General features: G+C 42.2%; 1 protein-coding gene across 6 annotated transcripts in view; it reads right to left on the bottom strand.

Annotated features, from left to right (window-relative positions):
- The window catches only part of kcnma1a (potassium large conductance calcium-activated channel, subfamily M, alpha member 1a), a 692,064-nt gene that overhangs the window by 22,542 nt on the left and 651,562 nt on the right, over nt 1–17,960 (bottom strand). For 4 of the 6 annotated variants that reach the window (XM_067972546.1, XM_067972543.1, XM_067972542.1 and 1 more), the window contains exons 24-27: nt 17,039–17,122; nt 16,273–16,403; nt 8,320–8,514; nt 3,639–3,757 (exon numbers count right to left, since the gene is read on the bottom strand). In XM_067972546.1, coding sequence (XP_067828647.1) covers nt 3,639–3,757; nt 8,320–8,514; nt 16,273–16,403; nt 17,039–17,122 — 529 coding nt within the window. The remainder of the gene's footprint in view (nt 1–3,638; nt 3,758–8,319; nt 8,515–16,272; nt 16,404–17,038; nt 17,123–17,960) is intronic. The other 2 variants (XM_067972544.1, XM_067972547.1) reach the window with 1 other exon arrangement.

Below are 17,960 nucleotides of genomic sequence, written 5' to 3'. Positions count from 1 at the left end.
TGAAGCTAGAGTCACATTTCGGAAAAGTGCGAATCCAACTTCAGTCAACCCGACATTACAGACTGTGACTATCTTTCTGCAGTACTGCAGCAGCTGGAGTGAAGACAGCGAACACTGCTTGAAGAACTCAGAATATGTGGGAAAATAAATAAATGCAGGAAATGCAAACCTCTTCAGAGTGCCTAAGGAGTCATCAAATGAGCAACTGGCCAATGGGAACAAATCTAATTATCTTGGCTAGAGCTTTGTTTTGCCTTTTGAGTGATATGTCTATACAACTTAAACTGAAAAAATTCTGGCACTGAAACAATGAGTGATAATATTAGTTAGACTACAATGAGATTGACATGACTTGTATTTAAATCGAAAGCAGCCCTTTGAATACTGAGGTAATGATGTCTCTGTTACTTCAAGTTGTCCCTGGACAGAAACTTGGAAAGCTATGTTGTTGAAAGTCCTGGGTGGTGGATGTAGTGTTGAGGCTTCACCTATCTTCCTGTTTTAGATAATCAGCTTGTTGTGTCTTTCCAGCATTCAGATTTCTAACAATCGTAATTTGTCTCTTTAACCTCCCTCAGATTCCAATGCCATTTAAAGTTGTACTGTGCTGTACAGGTGCCATCTGTTTACCATATCAAACATATCAGATCCATATAAACCAGTATCTATTACTATCCTAGTATTTTTACCTAACAATGGGATGGCAAAAACAAACTTGAAGGCCTTCGTGCTGCCTATTGCTGGGGTACAGTGCCACAAATACGGGCAACCCTCCAGGATTTTACCACTCCAGTGATTGTTTCGCAACTGGCCTTGCTTTTGGGCTAAAACAACTATTGGCATGAACGACCTCCGGTATACAGGCAGTCTCTTATTGGTTATTGCTTGAATAGGCCCCATTAAACTAACCAAGTTCATCATTATTATTATTATAATTGGTGATCTAGTTTCAACAGCAGACACAGGCAGTCTGACAGCACCTACACCCACGGTGTCCTGATAACTGGGCCTGATTAGGAAGGCATGTGGCAGCAAGCTCCACAACAGACCTGTACACCAGCAGTATCGCTTTTACCCCACTGATTTTGCAAATTCATTTTTGTTGCAGAAGTCGTGAACTAAAATGCAGCAAGCAATTAGAAAATACAACTTTGATTAAACCACTGGTTCTGCACAGCAAAGTTCTTATCTTCTGTCAAACTATCTGAGTCAGAATCAGTAAAGTCAGCCTTGTGTAAACCTCCTCATGTGGATCTTTGCTGTTTCTCTGGCCCAGGGTGCTACACACTGCCAGTTTCAGATTATTGATACTGTTTAATGCATGTTTTGCTTCCGAGAAACCATATCTTACTTGGAATTGAAGTATTCTCTTCTTCTCTGCTCATTGTGAACTAACAAAGAGAGCATGGGGCTTATTTCACTCAGAGTCAATGTTGCTTAATAGATTTAGGCCTAGGTAATTCCTATTGGTAAGTGTAACATTCAGTGAAATGGGTCTGTTGCCAAAATTAACACCATGCAGCACCTAGGGACTTCAAACGAACAGCATTAAGTGACCCTGGGCTGGTCGCTATATTTTCTGTAATGTCTACGTTAGACAAGCTATTAAAATGTAACAATTTTAGAGCTGAGCTTAATCATTGCATATAATTACATAGAATGTACAGTACAGAAACAGGCCATTTGGCTCAACAGGTCAGTATTTATGCTCCACACGAGGCTCCTCTCTCCCTACTTCATCTAACCCCATCAGCATATTCTTCAATTCCTTTCTCCCTCATGAGTTTATCCAGCTTCCCCTTAGTTGCATCTATGCTAATTGCCTCAACTACTCCTTGTGGGTAGTGAGTTTCACATTCTAACCAGTCTAAGGGTAAAGAAGTTTCTCCTGAATTCCCTATTGGATTTATTAGTGACTATCTTATATTTATGGCCCCTAGTTTTGGTCTCCCCCACAAGTGGAAACATCTTTTCTACGTCTACCCTATCAAATCCTTTCATAATCTTAAAGACCTCTACCTGGTCACCCCTCTAGAAAAGAGCCCCAGCCTGCTTAATCTTTCCTGATAGGTATAACCTCTCAGTTCTGGTATAATCCTAGTAAATCTTTTTTGCACCTTCTCCAGTGCTTCTATATCCTTTTTATAATATGGAGACCACAACTGTTCAACAGTACTCCAAATGTTTTCTAACCAAGGTTCTATACAAGTTTAACATAATTTCTCTACTTCTCAATTCTATCCCTCTAGAAATGAACCCCAGTGCTTGGTTTGCTTTTTTTTATGACCTTATTAACCTGTGTTGCTACTTTTAGTGATTTGTGTATCTGTACCCCCAGATCTTTCTGCTCCTCTACCCCATTTAGACTCTTATTATCCAAGCAGTATGTGGCCCTCTAATTCTTCCCACCAAAATGTAATACCTCACACTTATTTATATTGAAATTCATTTGACAATTACACGACCATTCTGCAAGTTTATTAATGTCTTCCAGTATTTTGTCGCAGTCTTCCTTGGTATTAACTATACCCCCCAATTTGGTGTCATCCACAAATTTTGAAATTATATTTTGGATTCCCGAGTCCAAATTGTTTGTGTATATCATGAACAACAGTGGTCCCAGTACTGATATTTATAGAACACCACTTCCCACCTTTTGCCAGTCTGAGTAACGACCTTTAACCCCTACTTTCTATTTCTGTTTTGTAGCCAGCTTGCTATCCATTCTGCTACTTGTCCCTGACTCCATGTGCTCTGACCTTAGTCATGAGTCTACTATGTGGTACTTTATCAAAGGCCTTTTGAAAATCCAAATATATTATATCTACTGCATTACCCTTGTCTACCCTTGCATTGACTGAGGGAGTGTCCATAAGAAAGTAGTTCCAGTCCTTGCAACAGAATACACTGTGTAAAGTGAAGAAGTGTAGAAAGTCACAAAGGACATGAGTATTGTTTGCTTTGCCATCTGTTGTGTTAATATTTTACATAACTATATTTTACTCCCAAGGGAAAGAAAGTTTTGGTGAAAAAGAAATAAATGTTCTGACTTTAGAAATTTGAGGACATACAACAGAATAAAGAACATTTTGATAGATAAGTGTGTCTATTGGCATTCACTGCCATTGTTTTGGGCTGAAATGATCATCTGATTTGAATTGATTTCTTGGCAGTGTTTTAATGTTAAATTATGCGTATAGCGTCAAATTGTGTTGTTGTACCCTGGGATGCCATTGTCTGTGCTCATGGCGTCTGTCACAGCATCTTGTCGTAAACAAGTCAATTTGACTTAATCCAGCTCTGCAGTAAGACAGCAACAAATAAATACCACCAATAAAACTCTCATTTCAAGTGCTTCCTGTCTACAGTCTACAGTGAATGACATGCTGCCAGCATTGCAGCTTTTGTCTTTTTCCCCTTAAAAATGGTGTTGCTCAACTAGTAAGCAAACTTATCTAATTCTTTCACCAAACTCTTTTTACGGCAGCAAAGGCCGACAGACGGGCTGCGTTTTTACGTTAGTTTTGTGTCAGTAATATCATGGCTGATGTTGTGCCTGTAGCAAAACAGTGAAAGTTAATGGGATACAAGCATTATAAATAACAACTAAGGAACTGCGAGAAGTTTGTGGCACTTACCGCTTAGTACATTGGTTCTGTGCTCTTAGATGTGCATCTCTCAATCGATAAATTCCAAAGCAAAGCATGTTGTACGTTTTTAATGCCTTGCAGAACAAGTCTCCATAACAGCCACCATCCTGGGGCAAAAAGAAGACAAAAGAGATATCAACTGCAGTTTAGCTTCAAGGCCAATATTTGCCCATGTTTAAGATGCAGGACTGGGAAGAAATGGAAATATGGCAAGTGCGATATAAAGTCATTTGTTTTATAAAATGGATGTGAAGAAATAAAATAAAGAGGTTTCCACTCGTGGTATCACATGACAAAGCAGCGTTAACTGATTTTCTTGGTCTAAAAAAAATAGCAAATAGAATGGACCAGATTTTGCCATGAGTGGCGAACGAACAGTGCCGGCCTTTCGTTAGACTTGCACTTGCCCATAGACTTTCTTTGGGGTTTTGCACGGCAAGTTGCTGTAAATTAGAGATCCTTTCAGCGTGATGCCCTCTCCAGGGCATCTGGAACCTGTGTGAACAGGGCAAGCAGCTGTGTGTCTCCATTACCAATCAGATTGAAGAATCGTTAATGGGCAGCACAGGAAGTGTAAGTTAGAACAGTGAATTCACTGTCAAATCAGGTACAGAAAGCGAAATAAAGAGAGGGAGAGAAAGATTGGAATGAGAGAGAGAAAAAAAGACAGGAAGAAAAAAAACATCTCGTTTAAATTTTTTCTTAAAATCTCCAACAATTGAAAGCTGAAGGAATGAGACTCCACACTTGTAAAAGTTAATTTCCAGTGCCAGAGAGGTTGTTTGGCGGTAATTAAGACTTAACAGGCCGTTAAAAAGGTGTTTAGACCGGATTGGGCAAGCCCTAACTTTTTGTGGTGAGTTTAGTCCATATCTACTACATCAGTACAGGAACTTCACGCCGTTCAATACATTTGAATGGGGAGCTAGGCGGTGAGATGCCATTTTCGCACAGTTCACGGAGGAGCGGTGCTTCTCGGACAGCAACTTCCAGATTTTCGCATTTAACTGTGCAACTCCACTCGGTGTGTGATTTGCGCATAAATGACAGTGAGCGCTGTTAGCCTCATCGTTATTTTGACAGTAAAATCTGGCTGACTATGTCTGAGCCAGATGTGTAATGTTACAAATCTGCTAGCTATGACCGCGACATTGAGCAGCTTCACTGTGAGAGAGATCTCTCCTATTTCCCTGTGGACCAGGAAATACCCGCCACTTATAAGAGACATCATTCCTAGCTTCGAGCAAATAAATCACTTCAAGCAATACCATTTGTAAACACACTTACATTCTATGTTGCAAAACTGTGTGAAGTGCACAGATCAAGGCGAATGTTGTGAGATTGCCTTGAAGGGGTGGCTTCACACTGCTTCAGTTTGGCCACAGCGTGAAGTGAACTTCAAAAAGTTTTTAAAACTTTATTAACATTTTTTAATGTTAGTGAAGAGCAACTTCTCCGATTGGCTCTTTGTTATCATTAGAATTGAAACCACACGGACTGCAGCGGTTCAAGAAGGCAGCTCACCACCACCTTCTCGAGGGCAATTAGGGATGGGCAATAAATGCTGGCCTTGCCAGCGATGCCCGCATCCCATGAACAAATTTTTTTAAAATTGAAATGGTATCCAGCTGCTGGTGAGTGCTTAGCCTGGCCAGAGAGCGAGGTGGAACTGACAATATACTTTGAGTCTTCATTGCTCTAAGCAGGTGTCAGATTCCAACAAGGTGCTCAGAGTCTGGTGAACATCACTTAAGGTATTAACCCATTACAATATCCTTCTGTTTGTTGCCTAAAGAATTTCTGAGGTAATCCTTCACAGAATTGAAGTACTGCTTGCAAGGTTTCTTAATACTGCTCAGAAGAAATCATTTCAGAGAATTAAAGAGTGTGTTGCCATCTGGGTCTCTTAAAGAACAAACAGCTACAAGTAATCAACTTTTCCCCTTTTTTCTGTGCACTATTTATTATAAAAAATATTTTGGTTTAAGCACCAAGCATTGATGAAGATCAGCAGCAAGCAACATGGGAGAAGTTACTGCCCACAACACTGAAGGAGCTGAATTAACTCACACAGTCAAAATGACATGATTGCTGAAGCACTCTGGGTTAATGACTGTATATCCATTAATGTCAATTCAGAACGCTCCCTTGACTGAAACCTTTGTGATATTCTCTTTTTCTATGGGATTGAACGATGATTTGATGGCAGTGAAAGTAAAAACAGTAATCCACTGTGGTGGATTGGCACTTAGAGGTTCAATTCACAAGGAACATTCTAGAGCGCATTTACATTCTAATGGTATTCCTCAGGGAATACATAGAGTATCAAATAATTGATGGCACACTGCACCCCTGTATTCTGTAGCATTTGTAAATTCCAAAATATTAATTTCTTTAGGTTTAAAATAGTCTCATTCTTCATTCTTTCATGTCCACCGTTTCCACTAAAAGTTCAGAGTTCACAGCCTCTTGTGAAACTATTTACACAGTTGTGACACTTCACATTCTTGCGTGAAAGTGCAGGTCTCATGACTTATGTGCTTCCCCCACATGAAAGAACTTTGGTAATACTGCATCAATGGTGTATTATATGGAACATACTGATGGAAATATTTTCAATGGAAATATTTGCTTTGTCTCCTTGGGGCTGCTCCCTCCAGCAAGGGTGGGACAATGTGGACTGGTGCCATCTCTGTGACTGGCCAACTGGTCCGTCTTTCCTCCTCCACCACACCTCTTCCCCTGGCACTGAATGATATGTAATATCTCTCTGCTTTTCAGTGTTCCATTCAATAGCTCAATTGATGGGATTCCAACACAGGAACTGTAGCTTGGTGACTCAAATTCTCAATTGCTAGAACTGCCGGGCTACCCACGCATTATAGTTGTGTCTGACCCCAGCCAGATCCCAATTTTGATCCATTTTAGTGCACATTATAAGGAGAATGTGTTGAAGAGAAAGACTTTCTGGGGTATAAATGGTTTTCCAATAACGGATTTCAGTAACTGCTTTCATAAATAACTGCTTTTAAAACTTCTTATTCTTTCCTCTTGGGATGAAGGTTTTACTCATCTGCTGCTGAGGAGGATTGAACTGAGCAGAGATCTACCCATTTTATATCATCCATGTGATGGCTTATGTTGTGTAATTTACCAGAAAAATCATTTTGATTTTCAGACAGAATTATAAATGTAGGCTGATGGGATAGAGAAAATAATTCAACCAGTGGGCTATAGGGCCTGTGATTTGATCTTATGACCTTCTGTTTGGGAGACGAGTGTCCAGCTGATTGGATGAGCTGCTGTAGCTTTGCTATGGTTTAGTGTACTTGTCCTTCAAAGTACAATGTATTGGGTATAAACTGGCTACTGGTCATTTAAAACAAGCATTTTCTTCTTACGATGTGTTTTTCTATTCAGTATTTCAGGCACTACCACAATCCCCGGCAGCACTTTCACAAACATGGAGGAAACTTTAAAGGTAAAAATGTGCTTTTTGCCTTCTTTCCCTCAACCCCAACTGGGTTTGGTTCCATGGACGTTAGCTACCCAAACACCTATTCTTCATCTGTGGACTCAGACGGTGAGTATCAGCAGGGGTACATCGCAGACAAATCTCTTCCTGTCCTCACCACTGTCCACACACGTGCATTTTCAGCATGGGTCGCTAAATATAGGAACCCTGACTGATTGATGTGCCCATCCCTAATCTGGGGCTTCTGAGAATAAATGTAGTGCCCCTTTACGCTGGTTGGCATCAGCTAACTCACCATCTGCAAACCTGCGACATTGCTTAACCACATAGATCAACTCCACGGCAGACAATGACTGTACCAATTGACCCATCAGAGGATTGGTTGCATTTCTGGATCTTGTCTCCATTTATTTACTCCCTATTCTAACTCACTCTATGCCATATGCAACCCCATTTTCTGGCTGAGAGAGTGGTAAGCCATGTGCTCTCTTCCATGGCTTCTTGAGGTGGTCATGGGTATAGCTCAGAAAGACCAGTTTGCTGATTTTTTTCCCCTTCGCTCACTGGGAGAACTGCCTGACCTTTGCACTGCTGGTCCCTTCCCAGAGATTCCCAGATGAGGACCTCTATACCAGGCCCCATGACACAGCATGTTTAAGCACCAATGGGCCAGTGCAGTGAGCCACCTCTTGTTACAAATCCATTCACATCAAACTCCAACTCCAGAACGAGGAGTCACAGTCTCAGGGTATCCAGAATGAGGGGTCACAGTTTCAGGGTACGGGGTAGGACATTTAGGACTGAGATGAGGAGAAATTTCTTCATTCAGAGGGTGGTGAACGTGTGGAATTCTCTACCACAGAAGGCTGTGGAGGCCAAATCACTGAATATATTTAAGAAGGAGATAGATAGATTTCTAGATACAAAAGGCATCAAGGGGTATGGGGAGAGAGCGGGAATATGGTATTGAGATAGAGGATCAGCCATGATCATATTGAATGGCGCAGCAGGCTCGAAGGGCCGAATGGCCTACTCCTGCTCCTATTTTCTATGTTTCTATGTTTCAAAATTACTTTAAAAAGAAACGGGACAAATAAAGAAACGGATGAGTTGGGTATGAGGGATTAGTTGCTTTTCATGCTGAACAGTCAGAATTGGATTGGAGTACTAAGCAAAACAATAGATTCATCTTACCCCAAGGTCTGCGAAGGGACCATCGTACAGAGCTAACTGTGCGACTCGACACCTGTCTCTGTTTGATAGTGTTTGCGGAGTGCTGTAGCCACCTCGCAAGGCGTTTTCTTCAGCCAGAAGTGATTCCAGCTCTGGTGTGGCTCCGCCTGTGACTAATGTCCGTATCAGAGTCAGGATATTGTCATTGAAGTATGTCTGCCGAGATAAAACAAACTCTTTAAGCGAACACTATTAAAGTCATCACCGAAGAAATTCAAATTAGGCTTTCCGAGGATTTTGTGCAGTTAAAACTAGCGTGTTGTCACTTCACATATTTTATCTGGGAAGTGAAAAGACAGCAGACTCCAATTACTCTGTTTTAGTTGTATGTCCCATTAGGTCCTTTCACTATATATCTTTTCTTCCACACACAAATTCAGGTCAGTTTTGTTCTAAAGGACAGAAATTGTAATGATTAATTCCCGCTATAATTGGTGTTAGTGGCGATGCAAAGTCTCCCTCTCTCAACGTTAACTTCACAACCAATATGAGGCTGAGAAAGATACAAAAGTAGAAGACTCTGGACAGGTTCGAAGCCTGTACGAGCTGGAGTGCCTTTTTTCCTCATCAGTGATTCAGCTGGGAACAGCCTTTATGCCGAGAATGTCGCTGCACATTACCACAAGTATACTCTCACAGTCCACTCCTGGTATCACATCCCGCAGCTTTACGACATGAGCTGACAGAAATCAGACTTAAGTATGTATCAATTAAACATTTTGATTTTTTTTAAATAAATGGATGATGAGGATAAAGTCCCAGGTGGTCTTGTTTAAAACACTCGAGTGTGTTGGCAAGCACAGTTTATTAGGTGCACAGCTACTTCAAGATGACAGCCTGCCAGCATCTATAACCATTCCGTCCTGTCAGGTAAACAATCAGTCTTGGAAATATTTACTTAATGTCAATATAATAAATTTAAGCTTCATTAAAGATGATTGTTTTAGTGAAGGAGGCAGCGTCCCTTTTATAGGCCTCCAAGGACTATATTTAATACCAGAATCTGTACAACATCCTCATTACAAAAAAAGCCCTGGCTTTCTCACAAAGTTGCTAGAACTCACAAAACCATTTACTTTTTTTGAAAAACATCTTCTCTGTTCCCCTGTCCCCCCACACAAAATACCCTGACTCATGCTGAGGGCACAGGATACAGGGCACAGGGCACCAGCAGCCTTCAGGTATTGTTTTTTGCACCAGAAGTCCCGTTTCACATATTTGTTTAGAGAGCGTGCTGGTGAGGTATTCTCCCCATTGAAGGCACCACAGCCCAATCCTACCTTAACCTGATGTCTAAAGACATACAAACCCCAGCATGAATATTAACCAAGGGGCACAGAGATAAATTGTAGTGTCCAAGCTATTGTCTTGGCTCATTAGGAAACAGACCTGGGGAGAAACTGCTTATTGTCTTTATTGTGCACAGGCACCATTTTTATATAGAAATATCTGTAAATTGTGGGAGAGTTACTGAACTCTACTTTTCACCAGCTTTTTGAATGGGCCTGTGCCACACACCAAAAGCACCAGAGCCCCGATTTTAACTTGGGGCACGATCGTGGTGGGCAGTTTGTGGGGCGTGGGGTGGGAGGGAAACACTTGCGGAGAGTTCAACGTGAGGCCAAAGCTATTTTAACTCCCGGCCCTCATTTAAATAGTGCAGCATCAATGGCTCCCGCGGGAATGGCGTCACAGCCGATGGGCGGGAGCGGGAAATCGGGCAGGAGACTTGCGATGACCCGGGGAGCTAAGGGAACAGTTCCCGACTGGGAGGGAGGAAGGGGGTAGGGGAGGGGGGTCTCCAAAGTGCTACTGGTAATGGGAGGGAGAGGGAAGGTTTGATGACGTGCCGCCATCTCGATATTCTGCAGTTAAAATCAGATCGCAGCGTCGATGACATCATCGGGCCGCAACTTTCGAATCTGAAGGAGACCGCCCGACTGCTTGAGGCAGACTGCCCTCTCAAACGGCTTTTCTGGTGGGTAAAATCAGGCAGGAATGCCTCAGGAATACAACATGACCCCCCGCCTCCAACCCACCCCGACTGCCATTTTAACTACCTGCCCACCTCGTTTGCCCCAGAAGGGCTGGGTTAAAATTGGAGCTTATCTTATTGAATGTTGCTAACTCCCCAGAAATGGAAAATTCCCAATGTTATGTTATTGGAAAATCTTTCTAATTTGTAAAATTTGATTTTCTATTTTATTTAATTTTCAAGATACTTCGACTTTTCTCATTTTGCCTTTTAAAAAAATAAATTCAGTGTTGTAAAACCCACTCCTTTTATTTCCACGAGCAGAACACATCCCATCAATCACAATGATGTCAATCTTGCAACACCAGTTCTTGACTCCATGATTGATTGAGAAATGGAGTAACTAGTGTTGCAAGAGAGGTGTCACTGAGACCGATAACACTGTCTCTTGTAAGGAGAGACAGGAGCTGTAAAATACTGATCCATTCTAAAACATTGCAACATCCTGAAAACAGTATGCATCCAGAAAGTGGAGTGATTTTGCTAAATTGCTTCTTTCAATAATGACCTGTAGAAACATGTGGAGCAAATTTACATTGAGTTACATTGAGCCTACAGCACAGAAACAGGCCATTCGGGCCAACTGGTCGATGCTGGTGTTTCTGCTTCATACGAGCCTCCTCCCTCTCTACTTCATCTCACCCTATCAACACATCCTTCTATTCCTTTCTCCCCTCAAGTGTTTATCTAGTTTTCCCTTAAATGCATTTATGTTATTTGCCTCAACTGCTCCTTGTGGTAGTGCTTACCACATTCTAACCAGTCTTTGGGTAAAGAAGTTTCTCCTGAATTCCCTATTGGATTTATTAGTGACTCTCTTACATTGATGACCAAAAGCAAAATGCTGCGGATGCTGGAAATCTGAAATAAAAACAGAAAATGCTGGAAATACTCAGCAAGTCAGGCAGCATCTGTGGAGAAAGAAACACCGAAGACCTTTCGTCAGAACTGGAAGATGTTAACTCTGATCCTCTCTCCACAGATGCTGCCTGACTTGCTGAGCTTCTCCAGCATTTTCTGTTTTTATTACATATTATATAGATGACCTCTAGTTTTGGCCGATGGGACGAAGCAGCTTGCAAACAAAGTAAAAGCTTTGGTTTCACTTATGCAAAAATACAAACATCCATCGGATTCCTCTTCCACTATCCCACAGACTTTTTGGCCCTGATTTTAACCCCAGCCCAGCAGGAATGGTGCCTGCAAGGGGTTAAAATGTAAAATTCCGACCTTCTGGCTCCAACCCGCTACCTTCCCGGCTGTTTAAATTTTCACTGCCCTAAATCAGGCCTTTGACGAGGCTGCCGTAAAAGGCCGAGGTAACATTCAAAAGCCACGGCCCAATGACATAATTGGCACGGTGATGTAGAATTAACTGAACGTTGGGGGGGGGGTGGGGGGGAAGTCCCGCACTGTCGGCTGCCCGGCAACAGATTCAAGGCAGGAGGCACCAACCGGCCAAGGTCAGTATTGAAGACCTCCTCCTTTTAGAACTCCCTGTGAGCCAGGAGGCGAAAGGATGCTCCCCCCGGGCCCTTCAAGGAGTCCTTGGCCTTCCCCAGCCCCGGCCTCCCCCCACCCCGATCCCTAATTTCATGTGCAGCCTTGCTTCTGCTGACTGCCAGGGAACATTCCCACGGATCACCGGTTGAGGCCTCCTGCCGCTAAATTCCTACTCCCGCCCACCGGCCAGGTAGCCAATCTAGCTTGGGTGTCTGCAGCCCCGGCCTTCCCCCGCACCCCTCCCCTCAAGAAAATCGAGGCCTTTATATCTGTGTGAGGGACTGTCAGCATAAACATTGTAAAGTTTGGTGCATAAAATGCACAGCACCAGAGGGGTGCAAGGAATAGGGTTAGAAATGTTTCAAATTTTCACAGCTGTCAAGAGAGAGCTTTTTCCTGGTGAGTATCAAGGACTAGTGTTTTGGGGTAAGAGGGCTGTCAATCAGCCTCCGTTCAGGCCTTTACCCTACTATTTGTGAAAACCATTTATACCACAGGATGGTTTCACCAGCAAGAGGAAGAAAAACACATTGTTGACAGAGATAAGACATGGCTTGCACCAACTGGCCTGCCTCCTGCCATTCTGTCAGCTGTCCTTTGAGAGGTATCATCACTCTTATATGAAGACTGCTAATGATGGGATGCAAAAAAAAGGGGACAACTGTATAAACTTGCTCACTATACAGGGCTTTCCTTGCTTCATTTTGAACAGTGAGGGAAGCCACATACACCGCAGGCTCCGTTGAAATTGTTTGACTGTCAGGGGCAACCATCTTAATTTGCCGCTACAGATTTAAACCTGGAGGCACCTGCCAAGGTCTATAATCGATAGGAACTTTCACAGTTTGAAAATTTGGAACAAACAAAACCCACCAGAAATTTGTGACGTTTAGAGAGGCAAATGAGAGCTGGATCGCCTGATGTTATTTTGGGAACAGGCAGTGGGAAATTCAGCTCCCTGTACTGAGCCAATAAAAACAATGTACAGCTCCAGGGATTGTATCGTGATTATAAGTGGAGTTACAGACCCACAGCTATAAGTGAAGCAAGCACAGCATTAACATTTGGCAGCTATCTGAGATTCTGACAATGCTGTCAGCCGGGATGATGGATGAGTGTTGTCTGTTAACCATCAACGCCATTGTCCAATGTGAAATGTTGCCTGAATGATGTTTTGTTCTAACTGCTTTTCAAAACCAAGGAAGAGGCCAAATTGAGACATCAAACCAGTGGAGTATTTCAATGCCCAGAAATTCATCTCCTTTCTGCTGGCACCTTTTAGACCACACCAGCCAACAAAAAGCACACAACTTCCAGTGCTTTCCCATGAGCCCACATAGCCTTCAAGGATTGTCATTTGAGGAGCTCGGTGCTGCAGTGACCTTGTTAAGTCGTCTAATGTGCTCAGTACAGCTCCATTTGATGGCAATGTATGTGAAAAGTGTGTTGACAGAAACTTCACTTTGCTGATACTACAGCAAATCGGACTGTCTGATCAATCTGACAGATTCATTTATAAACTTTCGCCTATTAGTGCAACTTGGATTCAACTTAAATTTGCATCTGATGCCAGCACTGGATTTATGAATTCTCTTTTGTGTTGTTGCATGGCACACCACTTTAGTTCACATTTCTTGCAACAAATGATTTAATATCGAATCTCAGTAGCCATGGAAAAGGCGTCGGGAATAGTGCGGTGTTTTATTTCGAAGAAAAATCTCCAAAGCACATACACCGGGTATTTCATGCTCAAATTCACAAATTAAGGATCTCTCTGTGCATTTTGTTTGAAAATCCACAGGAGTTTGTAAACCCTGTGCTCATACTCTGTATAAACTAGAGATCGTCTCTAATGCCAGAATAATGGGACAATACTTCACAAATTGTCAACTGCATTTATATTTATGTTAAATGGAAATGAAACCATGTCCATTCTGCTCAGTGGAGAGCTCCAAACATCCTTGATTTAAGGCTGCAGCATATATTAAAGAGCAAAGGAAGATCCCATCCATTATAGTCACTGCCTCACTATTCATATTTAGCACTGTGTTTCCAAGTTTCTCTCTTCCTCTCCTGACTTGCTGGTGCATGGTTACTGGCACTACATACTACTGCACCCAAGTGGTAATTCAACAACAATAACAACCTGCATTTCTATAGCACATTTAACCTAAGAAATCATCCCAAGGCATTTCACAAGAACGTAATCAGACAGAAACTGACACCGAGCCAAAAAAGGAGACATTAGGACTGGCGACCAAAAGTTTGGTCAAGGAGGTAGGTTTTAAGAAGCATCTTAAAGGAGGAGAAGTGGAAACGTTTACGGCAGGAAGTCCAGAGCTTAGGGCCTAGACGGCTGAAGGCATGGCCACCAATGGTGGGCGAAGGAAGTACAAGAGGCCAAAGTTGGAGGAACGCAGAATTCTCGGAGGATTGTAGGGTCGGAGGAGGTTACAGAGATGAGGAGCGAGGCCATGGAGGCATGTGGATGAGAATTTTAAAATTGAGGCATTGCTGGACCAGGAGCTAATGTAGGTCAGCGAGCACAGGGGTGATGGGTGAACGGGACTTGGTGCGAGTTAGCATATGGGCAGCAGTGTTTTGGATGAGCTCAAGTTTATGGGGGGTAGAAGGTGTGAGGCCAACCAGGAGAGCATTGGAATAGTTGAGTCTAGAGGTAACAAAAGCATGGATGAGGATTTCAGCAGCAGATGAGCCGAGACAGGGACAAAGACTGGCCTCTATTTCTTGCAGTTTTACAACTGGGTATATTAAGTATTTTGATATTGATAAACTGAAGTAAAAACTTAACAGATACGCTTTAATGTTGTGCAATATGTTTCTTGTTTGATTTCTTCATTCATCACCTCAAATTGCTCCACTGACTACCACCTCTCCACCTCTCTCTCCTCCTCTATGTTGCTCCTTAAAACCTAGCTCTTTGACCAAGCTTTTGGCCACCTGTCCGAATATCTCCTTATGAGGCTCATGTCAAATTTTGTCTGATAACGCTCCTGTGAAGCACCTTGGGATGTTTTTACTACGTTAAAGGCGCTATATAAATGCAAGTTGTTGTTGTTAAGTATCCAATGTGTGCTGGGAAAGCTTTAAATGGCTGTTGAATGAAATATTTTGTGTTCAGCAAATTCAGACCTTGTCCTGACACATTGAGAGAATGGCTGTCAAAGGTGACTCTTTCAGCCATTACATTTCAGCTACTTTGGAGCACTTAGCTAACCGAGGGCCATTATTTCAAAAATCCATTCAATAAAAATCACCAGCCACCTTAACTGTGGTTGGGTCTTATTATTTTGAAGAGATGCTTTGAAAGCTTTCGATCGTTTTCAAAATAACCCCAGCTTTCTTATACTTGGTGCTTTATTTTGAGAAAACAAGTGCCGCCCTTAAAAATACAGGTTTTGTTGTGAACACAGTCTCCAAAAGATTGTTCCTGCAGTATGTTTAGCACAGTTCAAAACAATCTGAAAACTTTACACTTCAATACTTTTACGACAAAACATGTTAAACTAACAGGCCAGTTATCCTACACAATCTGCATCAATTGTGAAGGAGTTTTGGCTTCAGGTTGATGTGAACTTCGAAGTACAACTGTGGTGCCATGTTGCCCAAATTGGACTGAGACCAGGAGTGTGAATGTACCTTGAGGAGGTGTGCTCTCTCGCACTGCTACAGCATCACATCAGCTGCATTATAACAGCAGCCAGCGTGAAGGGAATTCTAAACATTTCCCTGGTGGTTGAACTGACTGTCGGGCAACTTTAAAAGAGACTTTATTTCCACTTTTTAACGTTAGTAACTATCCCGTCGGCTCTTTGATACCATTAAAATTTAACTGGTGTTTGGATGCCTGTAAGCAGAGCCGCAGTGCTCCATCTTCTCTGGCCCAGGAATGGCGCGGAGCCAGCTGTATAACTCGGATCTGTTGACCCCACGTCACTCAGAGCAGGTAATTATCTCAGACCGCTACTTGTCGTATCATACTGCACCCATAAAGAACTCACTGCTGCCATTTTCATCAGAAATATTTGAAAATTGCTTATTATCTAATAGAAGGGATGCCTTCATTTCATGTACAGCTCCATGTTATTACTTGCAGTTACTTTGGGCACCTTGAATTATAGTAGCGCACTTATTAAAACACACAGCATGCGAGATCTTCAAACGCCCAAAGGCTTGACCAAATCCTGCTAAGCTTTGGGTTTAAAAGACCAATGGATCTGTCAATGAGTGATTTACAAGAACGGGTCTATTTTTAAAAACTGTGCATTGGACGGAGCCTGTGAATTCAAGTGTGAGCGATGGAGAGAAAAGACAGATCATAAAGAAAAAAAGCACATCAGCTTGCTTTAACTTACAGCACTCATTAGGGAGTCGAGCACACTGACAGCAAACGCTGTCCCACATGCGAATGGCTGTGTCATGTACAATTCAGTATCTGGGTCATCGTCATCATCTTGGTCCAAGAACTGAACGTTCGAGTCATTCACTAGAAGAATCAAAGGAAAGACAACAATATATATCAGCCCAGATTGAATGGTTAGGGGTGGGACATGTACGCATGATGATTGAACAGTCAACGGCAGCTTGAAGAGACGGGGAATTACAATTGCTGAACTTTTCGTTCTAATTTATTTTATATTTCAGTGCACAGTGTAAAGTATTGCAAGCAAGCGGAAGTTATTCTCTCTTTTGCAACCCTTGAACTTTGCATTCAGATAGCAAATCTAGAAAAAATAAACAGTTTGAAAGAAGGTTTGGTCTGAAGTCTTGTTTTGATTTTTTTTTTCTCCCTTCTCAGACTTTCTGCGCGAGCTGCGGAAAGAACTGTCAGTCAACATGACATAGGCTGATGGATAGGCCGAAGCTGTAGAAATGAACTACGAGCAAAATACTTTGGAAACAGCTGCAAGGACAGAGCAGTGAGGTCAAAGGGCAAGAGATGCTCTGTGGAAAATAATAATCATTAAAAAAAAATCAGATGATCACAACCAAGGCAGCCAACTTCAAGCATTGCCAGCAAAAGAAAGACACCGACAGTAGAGAAATCTCTCAGCGAGAAATGAAAAGAAGAACTGCTGAACGGAGTGAGGCTGTGAACAAAAAGAGAAAGGGTTTGCTTACCCAACTCAGTTATCATTGGGATGTTGGCTCCAATGTTTTTTTCCTGACTGAATGAAACCAAAGGGAGCAATTTGCCAGGTTTAACTAATAATGAATGAGAAATTGGTAAACAGGAGAGTACAAAAACACAACAAAGAGAACACACAGGTAAACACTTTTAAAAGCACCAACCAGTTCAATAAATATTTACCATCACAAGAAATAGTTTCTCAGCAAACAGCAGGTTTTCACTATCTAAAAACAACACGCTTAAGCAGTCATTAAAATAACAGTAAAGTTTCTGTTTGAACCTTTTAGGAACTACCTTATTACCACCTGTTAGCCATTAGGCAAGGTTTTTGTCTAAAATACCGCTCTAATTTTCTCTTTTCCTTTCCTGAGGTACTGAATTATGGTGCCATGGGCACTGCCCATCTTGCAGTGCCTCACCCACGTGGCACTTCATCTTTGAGCCCAATGAGTAAAGCAGGCTATTCAATTAGGAGGTATCCTAACCAATTCACAACCAATCCTGTCCTCATCAACATCAACACACAAACGTTCCATCGAGAGTCACTGGATAGTGACCAGAAGCAGGGACGTTGGATGACCTTTCCCCACCATAGTCACGCCAGCTGAAATCAACTGACAGCATAGGTCAGGGATCCTGCTGGGACCTTCCTGGGCTCTATGGCTCATTTCCACAGTAGGCAGTGGATACACCAATATGTTTTTTCCTCGTGAATTACGGTACTTTTACAGAAAGTGCTTGTTGTCCTTGAAAGAAAAACTTCAAAGAAGTTATTATTATGAAAATTACCATTGTCAGTTAGTTTCTGTCAGCATAAATCACACATCACGTATGTATAAACAACCCCTGCCAAAACGCGCAATATTTAATAGTCAGCTGCTCAGTGACTTGCTTTGCTACTGAGCATACAGA

This window comes from Heptranchias perlo, chromosome 36 (assembly GCF_035084215.1).
Source record: "Heptranchias perlo isolate sHepPer1 chromosome 36, sHepPer1.hap1, whole genome shotgun sequence".
Lineage (NCBI taxonomy): Eukaryota > Metazoa > Chordata > Chondrichthyes > Hexanchiformes > Hexanchidae > Heptranchias > Heptranchias perlo.
Note: the sequence above shows the minus strand (reverse complement) of the source record. Positions and strands in the feature narration are given on the sequence as shown.